The 21344-nt window shown below is 33.8% G+C and overlaps 1 protein-coding gene across 1 annotated transcript; it reads right to left on the reverse strand.

Moving 5' to 3' along the window:
- Positions 1 to 12734: 12734 nt before the first annotated feature.
- LOC107642876 (sugar transporter ERD6-like 6) lies at positions 12735 to 17126 on the reverse strand. Its single transcript, XM_016346375.3, has 18 exons — positions 16746 to 17126; positions 16605 to 16667; positions 16427 to 16516; positions 16288 to 16347; positions 16139 to 16204; positions 15979 to 16044; positions 15797 to 15872; positions 14867 to 14931; positions 14645 to 14737; positions 14423 to 14503; positions 14265 to 14349; positions 14135 to 14181; positions 13985 to 14047; positions 13784 to 13843; positions 13623 to 13688; positions 13464 to 13523; positions 13245 to 13359; positions 12735 to 13037 (listed from the first exon to the last, which is right to left on the reverse strand). Exons 1-18 carry the CDS (start codon positions 16956 to 16958, stop codon positions 12925 to 12927), a joined length of 1482 nt encoding a protein of 493 aa, XP_016201861.1. The 5' UTR covers positions 16959 to 17126; the 3' UTR covers positions 12735 to 12924.
- Positions 17127 to 21344: the final 4218 nt, after the last annotated feature.

Below are 21344 nucleotides of genomic sequence, written 5' to 3' on the forward strand. Positions count from 1 at the left end.
CTTTTTGCATGAGGGGTAGTTCTTTTTGGTGGTGATGGAGGTGGAGTAGTATGTGATGTTTCTTCATCTTCTTCAACACTTGGTTGCTTGTTCTTCCCTGTCTTGCCTCTCCCTGAAGTTTTCTGAGCAATAACCTTTCGGCGCATGGTTTCGGTTTTCTTGGAGGGAGGTGACTGAGTAGAGGATGAGGTAGAATGGAGATGGATATGTGTATGGGTTGGAGGTGATGAGAAAGGTGGGTTTTTTGGAATGGGGCTTCGGCTACTTCGCCTAACAGCGGTTTTCTTTTTCATGGTGGATGAATGAGGGGTTGAATATGAAGGGGTGAGGGCCGAATGAGAGGAGGATGAAAGGAGGTTAGAGGTGCAATAAATGAGGATTGGAGAGAGATGATGGGAGGTTAATGACCATAATGGCACGGTTATTATCCAAATGGGAGTTTCAAAAAGTGATAAAGAGGGAGTTTTTCCTTGAATCAAGGGATTTAGTTGGAAGGAAAAGATATGATTTGACAACATGTATCTTCCAACTAGATTTGAAAAGACAATCTAAGAGATTTTGTGATTTTTATTTTTCAAGGAATAACTAACTAAACTGCCATGGTGGGGTCAGAATTTATTAGGTGGGGCCCAGGAGAATTTAAATTTGTGTTGCCTCCCCCTTGAACAGAGCTCCTCTATCAAGCTTGCGTTTTTATCTCGTCCAAACCTACGAGCAAAACTGAACAGAGTCACATATTCACAAATTTTCAATGAAACTTAAATCAAACATTCCCAAACTTTTTCTTAAGGTGCAGAATCTGTCTTCACAGAGAGGTTTTGTAAAAATATCAGCAATTTGGTCTTCAGATTTTACAAATTGAATATCAATAGTACCCTTTTGCACATGTTCCCTAATAAAATGATATTTTATCTCAATGTGCTTTGTTCTTGAGTGCAGAACAGGATTCTTTGAAATGTTTATGGCACTCATATTGTCACAAAATAAAGGAATACTATTGATTTTTAATTTGTAATCTTCTAATTGTGTTTTTAACCAAATTAATTGAGTGCAACATGCAGATGCGGAAATGTATTCAGCTTCAGCTGTGGATAGAGCCACTGTGGCTTGTTTCTTGCTTGACCACATGTTGAGTGAGCTTCCAAGGAAGCAACACATGCCGGACGTGCTTCTTCTATCCACTCTATCTCCCGCATAATCTGCATCACAAAACCTTACTGCACAAAATTCATCAGATTTAGGATACCACAAGCCATAATCACAAGTTCCCTTAATGTATCTAATGATGCGTTTAACAGCCGTAAGATGGGATTCTTTTGGGTGAGATTGAAATCTTGAACATACACCCACACTTTGAACAATATCCGGTCTAGAGGAGGTAAGGTACATGAGTGAACCTATCATTCCTCTATACCTTGTTTCATCCACATCTTGACCATCATCATCCTTTTCAAGTTTTGTGTTGGGATGCATTGGTGTACTCATTGCTTTGGAATTTTCTAGGCCAAACTTTTTGATAAGTTCTTTTGCATACTTTCCTTGGTAAATAAAAGTACCACTAGGAGTTTGTTTAATTTGGAGGCCAAGAAAGAAGGTAAGCTCTCCCATTAAACTCATTTCAAACTCACTAGTCATGAGTTTTCCAAACTCTTCACACAAGGAAATGTTGGCCGATCCAAATACAATGTCATCAACATAAACTTGAACAAGAAGTATGTCATCATTAGATGCTTTAATAAATAAAGTAGTGTCGGTGGTACCCCTTTGAAATTGATTTTCCAACAAGAAGGCACTAAGCCTTTCATACCAAGCTCTTGGAGCTTGTCTAAGACCATAAAGAGCCTTAGTTAATTTGAAAACATGATTTGGAAACTCCTTTTGTTCAAAACCGGGGGGTTGTGCCACATACACTTCTCTATCAATAAAGCCATTAAGGAAAGCACACTTAACATCCATTTGAAACATTTTGAAACCTTTATGGGCGGCATAGGCAAGAAGCAATCTAATTGCTTCCATTCTAGCTACCGGAACAAAAGACTCATCAAAATCTATACCCTCTTCTTGATCGTAACCTTGGGCCACTAATCTAGCCTTGTTACGAACAACTTGTCCATCCTCACCAAGTTTATTTTTAAATACCCACTTAGTACCAGTAACTTTCTTACCATCCGGATGAGGTACTAGTGTCCAAACCTCATTCTTGTCAAATTGAGCAAGCTCTTCTTGCATTGCTTTAACCCATGATGGATCCTCAAGAGCTTGTTTGACATTGTTGGGCTCTATTTGTGACAGGAGAGCAAGATTGCTAGGTTCGGTTTGCCTTTTGGTGGAGGATCTTGTAGTTACGCCATGAGAAGGATCACCAATGATGAAATCATGAGGGTAACCTCTCATAGACTTCCATTCTCTAGGCTTTCGGACAGGTGTAGAGCTTTGATTAACTTCTGGTTGTCTCACTGTTTCAGTTGCTCGTGCCTGTTCAGGAGACAAAATGGAAATGTCTCCTCCAATCTGACGAGACAAAACCGGACTGACAGATTCTTCAATTTGAACAGATTTGGGATTTTCTTTACTTGTTCCAGCCTCTTCACAATCTGAATCAATATCCTTCACAATACTGGGAATTAAGTTAGAATCACAAAAGGTAACATGTATGGATTCCTCTATTGTCCTATGCTCCTTGAGATAAACTCTATAGGCCTTGCTTGTGGTGGAATATCCAACAAACATTCCTTCATAGGATTTTGGATCAAACTTTCCAAGGTTTTCTTTATTATTAAGCACAAAACATTTGCATCCAAAAACATGAAAATACTTAAGATTTGGAGGGGTTCCTTTCCATAGCTCATAAGGTGTTTTCTTTAACCCTTTTCTAATGATTGTTCTATTCAAAATATAACATGCTGTGTTCACAGCTTCAGCCCATAAGAATTTAGGAATTTCACTCTCACACAACATAGCCCTAGTCATTTCTTGAAGGCTTCTATTCCTTCTTTCAACCACTCCATTTTGTTGGGGGGTTCTAGGACATGAAAAATTGTGAGAAATCCCTAAGTCATCACAGAATTTTTCAAAATCTTGATTTTCAAATTCTCTTCCATGATCACTTCTTAAATGGGCAATTTTCAAATCCTTTTCATTTTGAATTTTCTTACAAAGGGTGGAAAAAGCATAAAAGGCATCATTCTTATGAGCAAGGAAAAGTACCCAACCAAATCTAGAGTAATCATCTACCACCACAAGACCATAATGTTTACCTCCTAAACTTTGAGTTCTAGTAGGACCAAAAAGATCAATATGTAACATTTCCAATGGCCGTTTGGTTGATATTCCATCTTTTGATTTAAAAGAGGATTTTACTTGTTTGCCCAATTGACAAGCGTCACAAGTAAGATCCTTATCAAACTTGATGTTTGGAATCCCTCTAACCAAATTTCTTTTAACTAGCTTAGAGATTTGATACATGCTAGCATGTCCCAACTTTCTATGCCAAAGCCATTTTTCAGATTCAAAAGATGTGAAGCATGTTACATTTTGTTCCTTTAAATCCTCAAGAGTTAATCCATACACATTGTTGCATCTTTTAGCTTCAAAAAGAACATTCCCAGTTTACACACAACTAAACAAACAGATTTCTTAAAAATAACTTCAAAACCCAAATCACAAAGTTGACTAACACTAAGCAAATTATGTTTCAAGCCATGTACAAGGAGAACATCATTTATACAAGAAGAAAAGTTTTTACCAACTTTCCCAACAGCCACAATTTTTCCTTTTGCATCATCACCGAAAGTGACAAGTCCTCCATCATAGTCATCAAGCTTTATGAAGAAGGTTGCCTTTCCGGTCATATGCCTAGAGCATCCGCTGTCCATATACCACACATTTTCCTTCCTTTTGGATGCTAGGCACACCTGATCTATGTGGTCTGCCATGAGACATGTTTGTGACTTGGTCTCGGTTTCTTCATCATCATCATTAGAATCATTCTCCAAGTCTTCCCATGTGGCCATCAGTCCTTTCTTCTTTCCCTTTTTTGGCTTTTCCTCCTTCTTCAGCTTGGGACAATCAGATTTGAAATGCCCCATTTCCTTGCAATTGTAGCAAGTTACCTTGCTGAGGTCTTTCTTCACTTTCCTTGTGCTGCTGCCTTTGCCTCTGAGCTTAGCCATTTTCCTGAATTTTTTTGCAAATAAAACAAACTCATTTTCAGAAGAGTTATCACTGGATTCATCATCCAGGGGGTTAGTCACAGAAGAAAATGCAATTCCTTTCTTTTTTGTATCATTTTTTAAATAGGTATTTTCAAAAGCAAGAAGATTTCCTCTCAAATCATCAAGAGTCATAGAGTCTAAGCTACTGCTCTCAGAAATAATTAAGGCTTTAGTTTCCCACTCTTTTGTGAGACATCTCAACACTCTTCTCACTAGCACAGAATCAGAATGTGTAATTCCCAGAGCATCTAAGCCAACAATGATAGCATTGAAACGTTCAAACATTTCATCAATGGACTCTCCTTCCTTCATTGCAAACGTTTCATATTCTCTGTTTAGCATATCTGCCCGAGTCTTCTTGACAATGGTGGTTCCTTCATGGGTGATTTGCAATTTGTCCCAGATTTCCTTTGCCGTTGTGCATCTTGATACCCGTCGGTACTCCTCAAAGCTGATAGCACAATTGAGCAGATTTATTGCCTTGGCATTTAACTCCACCTTCTTCCTATCTTCCTCGGTCCATCTTGCTTCTGGTTTGATAGAAACAACTCCTTCTGCACTTGTGGTAGTTGGAAATTTAGGCCCTTCGAGGATAATCTTCCAAAGTCTGTAATCCACTGCTTGTACGAATATCTTCATCCTCTCCTTCCAATAGGTATAGTTTTTCCCATTGAAAAGAGGGGGTCTGTTGCTTGATTGTCCTTCAGTTAGATTATAAGACACCACATTTGCGCCACTGTTTTCTGCCATGAGGATCTTTACTCCAAGCTGCAAAGCTTGATCTCTTTGAGACCAAGCTCTGATACCAATTGATGGTTTCAGTGGCTAAGAGAAGGGGGGGGGGTTGAATCTTAGCCCCTTTTTGTTTGTTAACACTTGATGGATTCAGAGGAGACTTTTTCGTTTTTAGCTCGTCCCTAGCCACGAGACATTTTCATTTTGTCTCGTCACTTGGCACGAGACATTTTTGGTTTTTGCTCCTGTGCAGTAGAAAACAGAAGTGGGGTAGGAGAGGAAGAAAATTACACCAAGATATATCCTGGTTCGGCTGCTAAGTACAGTGCAGCCTACATCCAGTCTCCATCACAACAATGATGGAATTTCACTATAATCAAACAGATTACAACTTGTAAAGTGCTAACCCAACTTACAAGGGGATTCCCACAGAATCATGAAACACAACATAGATGAACAAAGGAACTCTAAGACATCTATGGCTTTTTTCTTTTAATTTTGCACTCTCTGCCTTTTTCCGCTCTATGGCTTTTTCATTACAAACCTCACTGTTTGCCTTTTACCATGAGACTCAAGACATGACAAAATTAAACAGAAAAATACAAAACTGAATACATTGAAGGAGAAGAGAAAACTGTTAGCTCAGGTAGCTCTGAGAACTCTGTGCCTTGCACTCTCAAATTTTCTCCTTGCTTCAAACAGTGGCTGTCCACCCTTAATATAGAAGAGGGGAGCCTCCACTTATTGAAGCCAAAACTGAACCAACTTCTTCTTCCTTCAACAAAACCGGTTCGGCCACATAGAGAGAGAAGAGATAACCATGCATTAACCAACATGCAATTACCTCTAGTCCTTTCTTGATCATCACCCTTCATCAATCCGAGCTCTCCATCCTTGGCTTGCTCTCCAAGATGGAATTCTGGCCCTTGATGCTTCATGATGATGATGACTTCATCTGCTTCAATCTCTGCCTTCAACCATCACTTCGCCACTCTAGCTACTTCCTGTGGTGGTTGAGCAGAATCGAAGACAAGCCATGCTTCAAGAATCTCCTCCAGCTGGCCGAATCTTCTTCTTCCATTTTGAGCATGAAAGACTCAAGATAACCTCACCAAATCTAACCACATTTGGTGAATATCTTAGCCACAGCTCATTTTTATTTTAGTATGTTTTCTTGCCATCATTGTGATGGTCTTTAGGCTTGCTTTCTCTTCATCTCGGTAGCTTACTTTTGCTTCCATGGCTGCCAATATTTTCTGAGTAAAGACCGAAGAGAGAAAGAGTTGTGAGAGAGAAGAAAGAGAAAATATTCAATGGGTTTGAACAATAATCAATGAACAAAGAGAGAGAATGTAAAAGTTAATTCAAGTTTCCCACTTCCCTTTGTTGAGTAGCGTGTAGTGTCATAATAGCTATCAAATCAATCTTCTCTCTCTTTCTTATGTTTCCAATGTATTAATTAAATTTGAAATCCTTCAAAATAATGAAGTGGAATCCGTTGGAAGCATTTAGGCATTTCATTTGCTTCATGGATTCGAATAAGGCATGGAAACATTCATCAACATTGGGCTTGGTAGCAACAATATTTGATCTTGGCCCATTAATAACATTTGCTTTCCTGATAAAATTTGGAACATGCATAAAGCAAGTGGAAAGCATGTAACCCACTTGGGCTTAGAGCAGAAAATTATTTGGGCCCAAGTAACATTAAAACAGCCACATTTATTTTTGTTATTAAAACCAAGGCTGAGTGTAAATTGGGCTTAGCACAATACATTTGTTTCCGGCCCATGATTAAACCTGCAGCAAAATTATAATCATCAATGTATTGAATAAAAATTCAGATCAAATAATTTTGCAATTAATTAATTTTAATAATGTTTAGTCATCACACATATTAATTTAGAGTTTTCCAAACTCATCACAACGCATAACATAAGTTGAATTGACAGGTGATGTTCAGCAACAGGAAAGAAAGATGTGAGCTCTTGGAGGCCTTACACATTAGCTACAAACACATCAACATTTCAATTTTTTCTCAGGTAATCTTCTTTATTCGTTTCTCATTCTCCTAACCCCTCCATAAATTCTATGTTCTCTTTCCTTTGCATGCAGCGAATTCATCTTCTGTGGGGTGAGAATGATAAGATTTTCAAAAAGGAGCTTGCACACAATATGAAAGAGTAAGAATCATATATGCATAGAGCCTACGTATACTTTTACTGTTTTACCCTCCTTCATTAGCTGGTGATTGAAAAGACATGGTAACATATATATACATGACATGACATACAGGCTGCTGGGAAATAAGACAACATTTGAAGGCATAAAGAATGCTGGTCACCTGGTTCATATGGAGAGACCCTGTGCATTTAATACCTCTCTCAACCATTTTCTTTCTTCCCTCTTATTCCCAACTCCCAATTAATCTTCTATTTCACAACTATCTTCGGCTCTATCTATGTTGAGAGATCAAAGTGGCTCGTGAACAAGCTAGATAGTTAAATAAATCCCATTGAGATCCTTCAAACTTGTTCAAATAAATGGGATTGAGATCTTTTAAACTTGTCCAAAGTGGTCATATTTCATGCATCTAGCTACTACTTTAAACATTGTTTTGGAGGATTCCAATCTACCTAAATGCATTTCCTTTGTACTTTTAATGTTTAGTAAATTCTCTTTTCAAACAATGTCCCTGTATGATTTTTTCATTTCATGATCTATATAATTATGTTGAAAATTACAAATATCACGTATAATTTTGTAGAAAATATAGAAACGGTTAAGAAGCAAATATGAAAATTATAATAAATTAATTCTACATCGAAGAAAACAAAAAGAAACAAGAAATTTATAAGACGAGAGAATCATTAACTTGATATTTTAAGATTTTGAGTTAGATGCTCTCTCTCTCTCTCTCTCTTTCTCTCTCTCTGATTTCTAATACCTTACAACTTCCAAATTGCAAACAATGATCACTACTGCGATTAAAAAAAATCAATACGATTTGTGTATGACAAATTGATTAGTTTTTTAATACAACCATATAAAATACACATTAAAGAATAAAATACACCTTGAAAACAAATTAAACTAAAAATATATTCATAAATATTTATTGTGAAAATAATCATTTTTTTATTTTAATGTGTTAGTTTGTGTTAAATTATATAGTTGAAAAGAAGTATTAAATATAAATGAAGTCGGAACAAGTTTATATATAAAGTGAAAAGCTTAAAAAGAAAAGGACAACGCATAACATAAGATGAATTGGCAGGTGATGTTCAGCAACAGGAAAGAAAGATGTTAACTCTTGGAGGCCTTACTCATTAGCTACAAACACATCAACATCCCAATTTTTTCTCAGGTAATCTTCTTTATTCGTTTCTCATCCTCCTAACCCCTCCATAAATTCTATGTTCTCTTTCCTTTGCATGCAGCAAATTCATCTTCTGTGGGGTGAGAATGATAAGATCTTCAAAAAGGAGCTTGCACACAACATGAAAGAGTAAGAATCATATATGCATAGAGTCTGCACATACTTTTCCTGTTTTACCCTCCTTCATTAGCTGGTGATTGAAAAGACATGGTAACATATATGTACATGACATGACATACAGGTTGCTGGGAAATAAGACAACATTTGAAGGCATAAAAAATGCGAGTCACCTGGTTCATATGGTGAGACCCTGTGCATTCAATACCTCTCTCAACCATTTTCTTTCTTCCCTCTTATTCCCAACTCCCAATTAATCTTCCATTTCACAACTATCTTCAGCTCTATCTATGTTTAGAGATCATAGTGGCTCGTGAACAAGCTAGACAGTTAAATAAATCCAATTGAGATCCTTTAAACTTATTCAAATAAATGGGATTGAGATCTTTTAAACTTGTCCAAAGTGGTCATATTTCATGCATCTAGCTACCACTTTAAACATTTTTTTGGAGGATTCCAATCTACCTAAATGTATTTCCTTTGTACTTTTAATGTTTAGTAAATTCTCTTTTCAAACAATGTCCCTATATGATCTTCTCATTTCATGATCTATATAATTATGTTGAAAATTACAAATATCACGTATAATTTTGTAGAAAATATTGAAACGGTTAAGAAGCAAATATGAAAAGTATAATAAATTAATTCTACATCGAAGAAAACAAAAAGAAACAAGAAATTTATAAGACGAGAGAATCATTAACTTGATATTTTAAGATTTTGAATTAGATGTGGTGTCTTCTCATTTTGTGTTCTCTCTCTCTCTCTCTCTCTCTCTCTCTCTCTCTCTCTCTCTCTCTCTCTCTCTCTCTCTCTCTCTCTCTCTCTCTCTCTCTCTCTGATTTCTAATACCTTACAAATTCTAAATTGCAAACAGTGATCACTACTGCGATTAAAAAAAATCAATACGATTTGTGTATGACAAATTGATTAGTTTTTTAATACAATCGTATAAAATACACATTAAAGAATAAAATACACCTTGGAAACAAATTAAACTAAAAATATATTCATAAATATTTATTGTGCAAATAATCATTTTTTTTATTTTAATGTGTCAGTTTGTGTTAAATTATATAGTTAAAAAGAAGTGTTAAGTATAAATGAAGTCGGAACAAGTTTATATATAAAGTGAAAAGCTTAAAAAGAAAAGGACAATGCATAACATAAGATGAATTGGCAGGTGATGTTCAGCAACAGGAAAGAAAGATGTGAGCTCTTGAAGGCCTTACTCATTAGCTACAAACACATCAACATCCCAATTTTTTTTCAGGTAATCTTCTTTATTCGTTTCTCATCCTCCTAACCCCTCCATAAATTCCATGTTCTCTTTCCTTTGCATGCAGCAAATTCATCTTCTGTGGGTGAGAATGATAAGATCAAAAAGGAGCTTGCACACAACATGAAAGAGTAAGAATCATATATGCATAGAGTCTGCACATACTTTTTCTGTTTTACCCTCCTTTATTAGCTGGTGATTGAAAACACATGGTAACATATATGTACATGACATGACATACAGGTTGCTGGAATGTCCCTGTATAGTCTTCTCATTTCATGATCTATATAATTATGTTAAAAATTACAAATATCACGTATAATTTTGTAGAAAATATAGAAACGGTTAAGCAGCAAATATGAAAAGTATAATAAATTAATTCTACATCGAAGAAAACAAAAAGAAACAAGAAATTTATAAGACGAGAGAATCATTAACTTGATATTTTAAGATTTCGAGTTAGATGTGGTGTTCTCTCTCTCTCTCTTTCTCTCTCTCTCTCCGATTTCTAATACCTTACAACTTCCAAATTGCAAAGAGTGATCACTACTGTGATTAAAAAAAAATCAATACGATTTGTGTATGACAAATTGTTTAGTTTTTTAATACAACCATATAAAATACACATTAAAGTATAAAATACACCTTCGAAATAAATTAAACTATAAATATATTCATAAATATTTATTGTGCAAATAATCATTTTTTTATTTTAACATGTGTCAGTTTGTGTTAAATTATATATAAAGTGAAAAGCTTAAAAAGAAATGGACAACGCATAACATAAGATGAATTAGCAAGTGATGTTCAGCAATAGGAAAGAAAGATGTGAGCTCTTGGAGGCCTTACTCATTAGCTACAAACACATCAACATCCCAATTTTTTCTCAGGTAATCTTCTTTATTCGTTTCTCATTCTCCTAACCCCTCCAAAAATTCCATGTTCTCTTTCCTTTGCATGCAGCGAATTCATCTTTTGTGGGGTGAGAATGATAAGATCTTCAAAAAGGAGCTTGCACACAACATGAAAGAGTAAGAATCATATATGCATAGAGTCTACGTATACTTTTACTGTTTTACCCTCCTTCATTAGCTGGTGATTGAAAAGACATGGTAACATGAATGTACATAACATGACATACATACTGCTGGGAAATAAGACAACATTTGAAGGCATAAAGAATACGGATCACCTGGTTCATATGGAGAGACCCTGTGCATTTAATACCTCTTTCAACCATTTTCTTTCTTCTCTCTTATTTCCAACTCTCAATTAATCTTCCATTTCACAACTTCTTCGGCTCTATCTATGTTTAGAGATCAAAGTGGCTCGTGAACAAGCTAGACAGTTAAATAAATTCCATTGAGATTCTTTAAACTTGTTCAAATAAATGGGATTGAGATCTTTTAAACTTGTCCAAAGTGGTGATATTTCATGCATCTAGCTACCACATTAAACATTATTTTGGAGGATTCCAATCTACCTAAATGCATTTCCTTTATACTTTTAATGTTTAGTAAATTCTCTTTTCTATCAATGTCCCTGTATGGTCTTCTCATTTCATGATCTATATAACTATGTTGAAAATTACAAATATCACGTATAATTTTATAGAAACTATAGAAACGGTTAAGCAGCAAATATGAAAAGTATAATAAATTAATTCTACATGGAAGAAAACAAAAAGAAACAAGGAATTTATAAGACGAGAGAATTATTAACTTGATATTTTAAAATTTTGATTTAGATGTGGTGTCCTCTCTCTCTCTCTCTCTCTCTCTCTCTCTCTCTCTCTCTCCTAATACCTTACAACTTCCAAATTGCAAACAGTGATCACTACTGCGATTAAAAAAAATCAATACAATTTGTGTATGACAAATTGATTAGTTTTTTAATACAACCATATAAAATACACATTAAAGTATAAAATACATCTTCAAAATAAATTAAACTATAAATATATTTATAAATATTTATTGTGCAAATAATAATTCTTTTATTTTAATATGTATCCGTTTGTGTTAAATTATATAGTTGAAAAGAAGTGTTAAGTATAAATGAAGTCGGAACAAGTTTATATATAAAGTGAAAAACTTAAAAAGAAAAGGACAACGCATAACATAAGATGAATTCGCAAGTGATGTTCAGCAACAAGGAAAAAAGATGTGAGCTCTTGGAGGCTTTACTCATTAGCTACAAACACATCAACATCCCAATTTTTTCTCAGGTAATCTTCTTTATTCATTTCTCATTCTCCTAACCCCTCTATAAATTCCATGTTCTCTTTCCTTTGCATGCAGCGAATTCATCTTTTGTGGGGTGAGAATGATAAGATCTTCAAAAAGGAGCTTGCACACAACATGAAAGAGTAAGAATCATATATGCATAGAGCCTGCGTATACTTTTATTATTGTTTTACCCTCCTTCATTAGCTGGTGATTGAAAAGACATGGTAACATGTATGTACATGACATGACATACATACTGCTGGAAAATAAGACAACATTTGAAGGCATAAAGAATACGGGTCACTTGGTTCATATGGAGAGATCCTGTGCATTCAATACCTCTCAACCATTTTCTTTCTTCCCTCTTATTCCCAACTCCTAATTAATCTTCCATTTCACAACTATCTTCGGCTCTATCTATGTTTAGAGATTAAAGTGGCTCTTGAACAAGCTAGACAGTTAAATAAATTCCATTGAGATTCTTTAAACTTGTTCAAATAAATGGGATTGAGATCACTTGTCCAAAGTTGTCATATTTCATGCATCTAGCTACCACTTTAAACATTGTTTTGGAGGATTCCAATCTACCTAAATGCATTTTCTTTGTACTTTTAATGTTTAGTAAATTCTCTTTTCAAATAATGTCCCTGTATGGTTTTCTCATTTCATGATCTATATAACTATGTTGAAAATTACAAATATCACGTATAATTTTGTAGAAAATATAGAAACGGTTAAGCAGCAAATATGAAAAGTATAATAAATTAATTCTACATGGAAGAAAACAAAAAGAAACAAGGAATTTATAAGACGAGAGAATCATTAACTTGATATTTTAAGATTTTGAGTTAGATATGGTGTCTTCTCATTTTGTGTTCTCTCACTTACTTTCTTTCTTAAGTTTCTCCAATAGAGAGTTCACCCGAGTAGCCCAACAAATAGTATAACAAGAAGCTAGGCACGTTATTCCAACTATCTAAAAGAAAACTGAATTTCTTCCAAAGTTCTTCCCTTAGTCTCAGGAACCCATATTGCCGAAAAAGCAACAGTAAAAGCAGCTACCACGGTGTAGATTGCGAATGTTCCTGTTTGTTAATACCCACAAAATTAGTAATTTAATTAATAAAATATATACTCTATTGTTTTACAACGATTTTTTTTTTATTATATTTTTTTTTTATTATTTTGTGATGATGAATTAGCGTGAAGAAAATTGCTCTACCTCGGTATACATACGAGAATTACACCTTAATACTGAGAATTACACCTTAAAACATGCATAAGTCACAAACCTGCACTGTTCCATGTCAAAAGCAAGTTTGCGGTCATTGTGATCATCCAGGAAGTCAACCAATTTGTCAAAGTGGCTATACTCCCTGCAAGGCCCTTTATATTCACTGGAAGTATCTGAGTGAATCATAATTAAACATATTAATGTGACATTCTCTGTCTCAAGTTTTTTTTTAAAAAAAGAATTATTTACATTATTACTAAGCTACCCTACTATGTACCTCAGACATTATAAGCCAAGGAATAGGTCCAACACCTAGAGAGTAACCAATCACCATAGTCTACAAAGAAATGATTGATCAAGCCGATAAAAACTGAAACACATTATATCAAATGAAAATAAATTTAAATGTTCAATGTAGCCAACAAAACATGCTTACCACTAACCCAACAACAGAAACTATTCCTGAAATGCTGTAAAGATGAGAATCCACAGATGTGAACCCCTGACAATTTCAATAAAATCAACTAGTTAGTTAAAAACATACCCAATAAAATGATGAAAATCGAATCACAATCTTATATAGTTACTAGTACCAACCTCCAGATAGAATGCTATAGAAACAATAAGAAGGCTAATTGTCATTACAGATGAAGATATCTGCATATCAGAGCATAACAGATGTGAGATATATCCTTGAAGAAAAGAAAAGAAAGGAAATAGAAATATAGAATCACATATCATGCATATCATAACACAATAAAGAGTATGAAAATATTGAAGGATCAATTAATTACTCACTATTAAAAGCAGCCGCCGGCCACTTTTGTCGACTAACCAAGTAGTCAGTCCAGTAGCTATGACCTGATGAACATGAGAATTCAAAGCTGGTAATGATTTATGATAATTGTATCTCTTATTTGATATTTACATGAATAATTAGTATCTAACCTGAATAGCTCCAAGTCCAACTGTAGCAGCATTGCTAGATGAAATTCCTGTTACAAAATAATACTTTATAGTGAAGGAAACAGGCCTACAATTAATAAGAGATGATGAGTACATAGAGAAGATACATAACCTGCGTTTGCAAAGATGGTACTTGAATAGAACAACACCCCATTGGTACCACTCAATTGTTGGAGTACTAGTAATCCAATCCCTACCTGCAAGTATATATAAGATTTTGAATATTCAGGGAAGGGACAAACACAGAACAAGGGAACAAACACAGCATACCATTAAAGGATACCAATATCTTTTCATCTTGAGATCTGCAAACCGGATTGTATGTGTCTTTCCGGTCGACGCCACCGATCTCTACACAAATATAAGTGTGTTCAGCAGTTATTCTTGTTCTTCAAGTATACTGAGTCTAAAAGACTAAAGCCATATTTTGAATATGCTCTTATTACTGTGACGCATGCACATGAATCTTAATCTTATGATGTAAGAAAATACCTTAATTTCGTGTACTTCAATAGATATATCTGTGTCAAATCCTCGCAACACTTGCAAAGAAGTCTCAAACTCTTCTGTCATCCCCATCTTGGCCTAAATTCCCACAACAATCCAGAAGAAAATAAATGAATATATTCATCTAGAGCATAACACTGTCTTCTTCTTTCCTTTTTCAGGATTGCGAAAATTCAATTAGTATAACAGACAACATGTGATCCATACCAACCATCGGGGAGATTCCGGTATAAAAAATAATCCGGGTATTAAAACTGTACAAGGCAAAGTTCCTGCAATTGAAAATGGAACAAAAAATGCTCTTTGTTACAAGGCATAGTTTTCGGCATGATTGGAATTATGACAAATAATTAGATATTAGTCAATTTTACTCAAAACTCTCCAAAATAAAGGATAAATTACCCTTATGATATGTCTAATTATTGTTGGATGAAATGAGTTGACTTGTCCTAATTAACATTAACTCCTAATTTAACCTAAGTTATGATAATTGAATTTTTTTTTAAATATAGCTATAGTATTAAACATAAATCATAAGCTCCCTATGATTTTATTTGGCAATATCATGCACATTTAGTAATTAAAAAAAAAAAAGTGATAACGACCAAAGATCAAATTAAAGAACTTATAAACTAATTATAACTAATGTTAGTTAAATGCATTTCTCACTCTAGGAATCTCATCACTATTTTTTTGCCGTTGAAATTAAACTTTAAACGACTTTACATTTAAAAATTTACTGAATAAATGCATTTATTAAGGGGAGCAAGAGGAAGAATAAAAAATGTAAAATACTAGAACAGATTTTGTTTCGGTTGCAAAATAACCAAACTCAGCTTTTAATCGACTATTGTATTATTATCTTCGATTCATAATCACAAAGAATAACAAATTTGACCTTATTTAATCGCTCGTCATAATTACAAAATGGAGCTTCTCTAATAATTCTTATAAATTGTTTAAAAAAGGTTATACTTTGGTTAATTGGTTAAGTTATTATAATTTAGGTTAAATTAAGAATTAATATTAAGTATGATAAATCAACCTATTTTATCTAATAATAATTAAATATGTTACAAGTAATAAATTATCCTTTATTTTAGAGAAGGTAGAAAAGAATTCATTTTAGAAATTTACCTAGAACTGCAAGTGCTCTCCAGTTAACAAAAAGGCCTAAGAGGTATGCCAACATTATTCCAATTGTGATAGAGAGCTGATCAACAAGTATATCACAACTTTTATCTCAAATAATAATATATAATAAATGTAAGAGGTGAGAAAAAAGAAGTGAAGTTTTGAGAAGCAAAAGTAAGTGGTACCTGATTGACCGATCCAAGGGTACCTCTCATGTTTTGAGGTGATATCTCAGCTATATAAACAGGAACCTAAACACAAGTTAAAGGAAAACTCATAGTACACTAATTTCACTTAGAAATCAAAGTCCAAACAAGAAAAAGGTGAAAGGGACATCAAGATTACCACGTAAGATATTATACCAACGCCGAAACCTTCCAATAATCTCCCCATAAACAGAAAAGACGAGTCCTATATCAGTAACAACAAATTAATACATCCATTAAAGTATTAAACCCCAATCTGTTAGTACTTAGTTGCTTATTAACACTTACCTTGGCAAAAGAGATTGCGAGCCATCCTATTATATTTGGGATTGCAGCAATCATCAATGACTGCATTCAACATACCAAAAGCATCACAATTCATTCCTGTATAAAGTCAACCTCGAAGAATAATGATTTAGTTTCTTACCCCTTTGCGACCAATGTATTCAGACATTTGACCACTGACTATAGCTCCCACCATCGCCCCCACATTGGATAATGATCCGAATAAAGAGAACTGCCCCATCACAGCACAAGTAAGCAAAACGGTTTAGATGTCTTCATGATCCGAATAAAATCTAAGAAGAAAACAGAACCAACCAAACCTCTGAAAGTGAGAGCTTGAGATCACTAATTATACTTTCCTGAGTGGGGGAAGAATATCCACACTGTACAATGCGAAAAGGAGAACATTACGGAGTGTATACCAAAGAGTGAGCAGAATTTGATGGTGAATGTTTATGTACCGTGAAACCAAACTGAATGGGACCCAGAGCAACGATGAGGACGCAGAAGAGAATGGAGACAGAGGAATCTCGCACCACCTGAATTGAAGATCCTATGATGCTGGACTGTCTAGAACCCAACATCTTGTACCAACTCCCATTGTGGAGGAATGGCTTCCTAAGCTCCTTGTTTCCATCCTCACCGCTACTGCTATCTTCTTTCGCCTCTCTCATACTAAGAATGTGGAAACTGGATCTATCAACAATCTATAACTGCTGTGTGTGATGTTTGTAACAATCAAGTTATTTGACAAGTGACAGTCATACAACAAAACATTGACACACATTGACACACAAACTACAAAAAGCTTAACACGGTTGTTGCCTTTGTCATTTTCATTTCACCATCATCAAATCATGTCCTGTTTCGGTTTATGCAAGATGAATACAAGAGACAAACCATCTTTCTGGTGATATGTCACGAGGAGTTGCTGGCTTTGTGAAGATTAGATCCATCCAATTAATTATGGACCCACTAATAATTAAGTATCCTAATTAAACACATGGGATAACATTATTTAAAAGCTGCTTCATTTTTATATTCAGTGTCCTTAATTTGACTTGGACCTAGAACAATCTGGTACCCTACTACCATTCCATCCAATTTTACCACTTATTAATTCGACTTTGCATCTCAAAAAACAAAATATGTGTAAAATAAAAAATATCATATATTTATGTATAAATATATATTATTTAATTTATTTTTAATATATTTTATATTTTAAAATATTTTTTATACATTTATTGTTTGATTTTATATGTACCGTTACATCCTAAAACCCCACATAGTAATATATGTCTAAAAAAGTAATTAAACAGAAAAATATTAAGGCCAACAATTTTATTTTATATTGACCAATATTTCTCACCACAATTTTAATATTTTTATTTTAATAGCTTAATAACATATTTGTAATAAACACTTTTAAATATTGTTGTTTAACTATTAATAAAAAATAATAAATTCTGCTAATCTTTTAATCTTATCCATAATTAAATAAGAAAGTAAAGTTACGAGAAATTCATGTAACCCTTCAGCTGTACTTAAAGCCACATTTATTTTTTTTTTCAAATAAAAAAAATATAATTCTTGTATTTTTAAAATAAATATTTTGAGATATCATAACTTCAAGAAATTCATTCTATATACTATATTATCTAAATAAAAGATTCTTGACAAGTTCACTTCTATTCAATTTATATACTAGAATAAATTATTAAAATGGTGCTAAAAAATTCGCATAACAGACAAAACAAATCCTGCAAGATATTAACGATAAATAAGTTCTCAAAAAATTTAAAAAATGATAAAAAAAACTAGATATTAAGTATATATTTTAAAAAATAATTTTAAATATTAAATTTTGATGCAAATTTTTGTAAATCATAATTAGAAAAATAAAATCGTTTCATTTTTGAAATTTTATCTTTTATAAATTTTTTATTTTGAATTTTTTTATATATTTTTCAAATATTTATTCAAATATTGTCGCAAAAAATTAGATCTAATAGATAAATCGTTTACTAAATATAAAAGGTTATTGTTATTTATAAAAAATAGGGTAAAAAACCAAAATAAGTCATGGTTGGTTTAATATTACACGAATAAGCTAAAAGAAAAATTGATTCAGCAATCAACCAATGTGCATTACTATGTAATTCGAATCACCACGATTCAAACTCCATTTAAATGTAATTCGAATTAGTGCAATTCGAACTACTTAGACCCATGCATTCTACGTAATTCGAATTGGTGCAATTCAAATTAGCTTCACTTAATTCAATACAGGCTGATTCGAATTAGCATGAGATTGCAATCCTATATAATTCGAATCTCATTGATTCGAACTATGCACGTTTCGGCACTAGTAGTAATTCGAATTGGGGTGTTTCGAATTACACATTGGTCAATTCGAATTGTGCTAGTTCGAATTAGTGAGGATGTGCACGTTTTGTATTGTTGGTTCACCACAGAGGATCGATTAAGAGAAAAAATTATTCGAGAAGTCTGTTGAAAACACAAGGCAAAAAAAATTCTACAAATTAAATGCATACATGTGGGGGACAATAACATAGTTACTGAAAGTAGCATTGAAAAGCCGTTTTCAAAGTACAACATCATGATAAAGTTCTAACGAACCAAAACATAAATAGTCAAACTATAATAATAAAGTTCGCTAAAATACAACAACGAACATGAAAAAAAGCCATACAAGATACATCAATCATCTAAAAAGATGCGAACCAGTGAAGCAATGAAGAACTGAAGATTGATGGTTTAGAGGTTATAGTAAACTCTCGTTGCAAGTATAGTTACTAAACCAAGCAATCAACCTTTCTTACAAACGTTTTGGTTGTCACAAGTAACAAACCCCTTTGAAATTGATAACCGAGTATTCAAATCTCGGGTCGTCTTCTCAAGGAATTGCAGGGAGGTATGTTCTTATTATTGGTTATGAGTTTGTAAATTGGGGTTTTGGAAGTAAGGAGGGAATATGTTATATGACAAGTAAAATAAAATAATAATAATAAAATCTCTTGGCAAGGTATAAGAATTGGAATTCCTATCCTAGTTATCCTTATCAGGTGTGAAGAGAATTGGGTTTTAATCCCACTTGGTCAGCCTTTATTAAACAAAGGAAGGTTAAGTGGACTGATTAGCTTGATTCTCAAGTCCTAGTCAACTCCTGTGGAGAGACTAGTGTTAGAGCAATCCTAACTCAAGCAGAATCTGCCAATTTCAATCACTTGCTGAGTTTGATAACTCAAGTACTATCAATCACTTGACCAAAGCCAAAAAGGGAGAAAAATATCTAAATTAAATTGAAAGTAATCTTAAACAGAGCAAAGCAATCTTAAATCTGAAATACCTCAAATAACATTAATTAAGAAAATTATATGTAACATGGAAGAGTTCATAAATTAAATTGGGAAAATAAATAAAAATAAAGAACCTGGGATTGAGAGCTACTCATAAAACTAAGAGAAATCCTAAATCCTAATCCTAAGAGAGAGGAGAGAACCTCTCTCTCTAAAAACTACATCTAAATCCTAAAATTGTGAATATTGAAAGCTTGTTTATAAATGGATGCATTCTCCCACTTTATAGTCTCTAATCTGTGTTTTCTGGGTCGAGAACTGGGTCAGAAACAACCCAGAATTCGCTGGTTGCGAATTCAACATGCTGAATTTCCGTCACTGCGACGCGTCCGCATGGAGCACGCGGTCGCGTCGCCTAGCATCAGGGCAACTATAGCATATTATATATCAAATCGAAGCCCCGGACGTTAGCTTTCCAACGCAACTGGAACCGCGTCATTTGAACCTCTGTAGCTCAAGTTATGACTGTTTGAATGCGAAGAGGTCAGGCTGACAGCTTTGCAGTTTCTTCAACTTCTTGTACTCCTTCCACTTTTGCATGCTTCTTTTCCATCCTCCAAGTCATTCCTGCCCTATAATCTCTGAAAGCACTTAACACACATATCAAGGCATCTAATGGTAATAAGAGAAGATTAATAATAAGCAAATATAAGATCAAAGAAGCATGTTTTTAATCATAGCACAAAATCAGGAAGGAGTTGTAAAACCATGCAAATAGTATGAATAAGTGGGTAAAGAGTTGATAAAATCCACTCAATTGAGCACAAGAGAAACCATAAAATAGTGGTTTATCAACCTCCCCACACTAAAACAATAGCATGTCCTCATGCTAAGCTCAAGAGAAGCTATAAAGATGAAGAGGAATGATAGAATGTATGAAATGCAACCTATCTAATGCAACTATATGCTAAGATATTTCTACCTATTTGGTTAAAAGCAAACAAGTTCTCCAAGACAAACATAAATCAGATTTCACTAATTCAAATCATACAATAAAAAGCAAGTAAACTTGTAAGAAGATAGCTCATGAAAGCAGGGAACATAGAATTAAGCCTTGAACCCTTACTAGTAGTTGATGAGTTTGGAAAACTCTAATTTAAATTGATGATGATCAAACATTATTAACAGCAAAATTATTAATTTATTCTTGATCAATATATGTTTAATTAAAATAATTTTGATGTGCAGTTTCCTTTATGGGCCGAACAGAGAAGAACAAATTTAAACAAGCCCATTGGAATAATTTTCTTTCAGCCTTGATGTTAAATTATTGAGATCATGGTGGCTGAAATAATGGTATTATTAATTGGGCCAGCAATTGTGATACAAGCCCAATTAAAAGTCTTGGTATGAGACCAAATATGCTTGGTCCGAAATTAAAAGGAAATGGGGCACAATATTGTTATTATTCATTCAACAAAAAAAATCCATTCCTTTTATTATGTTGCTGCATGCTCCAACGGATATCACCTTTATCCTTTGATGAAATCCAAATTTTATTAATTGGAGTTATTGCAGACCTTGGGAACTATGAGAGAGAAATTGTCAATTGATTTGATGGCTTCTTTAATGCTGCACGCCACCAAGAAACAAAGGGAAGTGAACATTTAATTTGCTTTATCAAAATCCAAGAGTTAATGTTCAAATTTCTCTTTCTTCTCTCTCTCACATTTCTTT

This window comes from Arachis ipaensis, chromosome B5 (genome assembly GCF_059453495.1).
Source record: "Arachis ipaensis isolate K30076 ecotype BB chromosome B5, ASM5945349v1, whole genome shotgun sequence".
Lineage (NCBI taxonomy): Eukaryota > Viridiplantae > Streptophyta > Magnoliopsida > Fabales > Fabaceae > Arachis > Arachis ipaensis.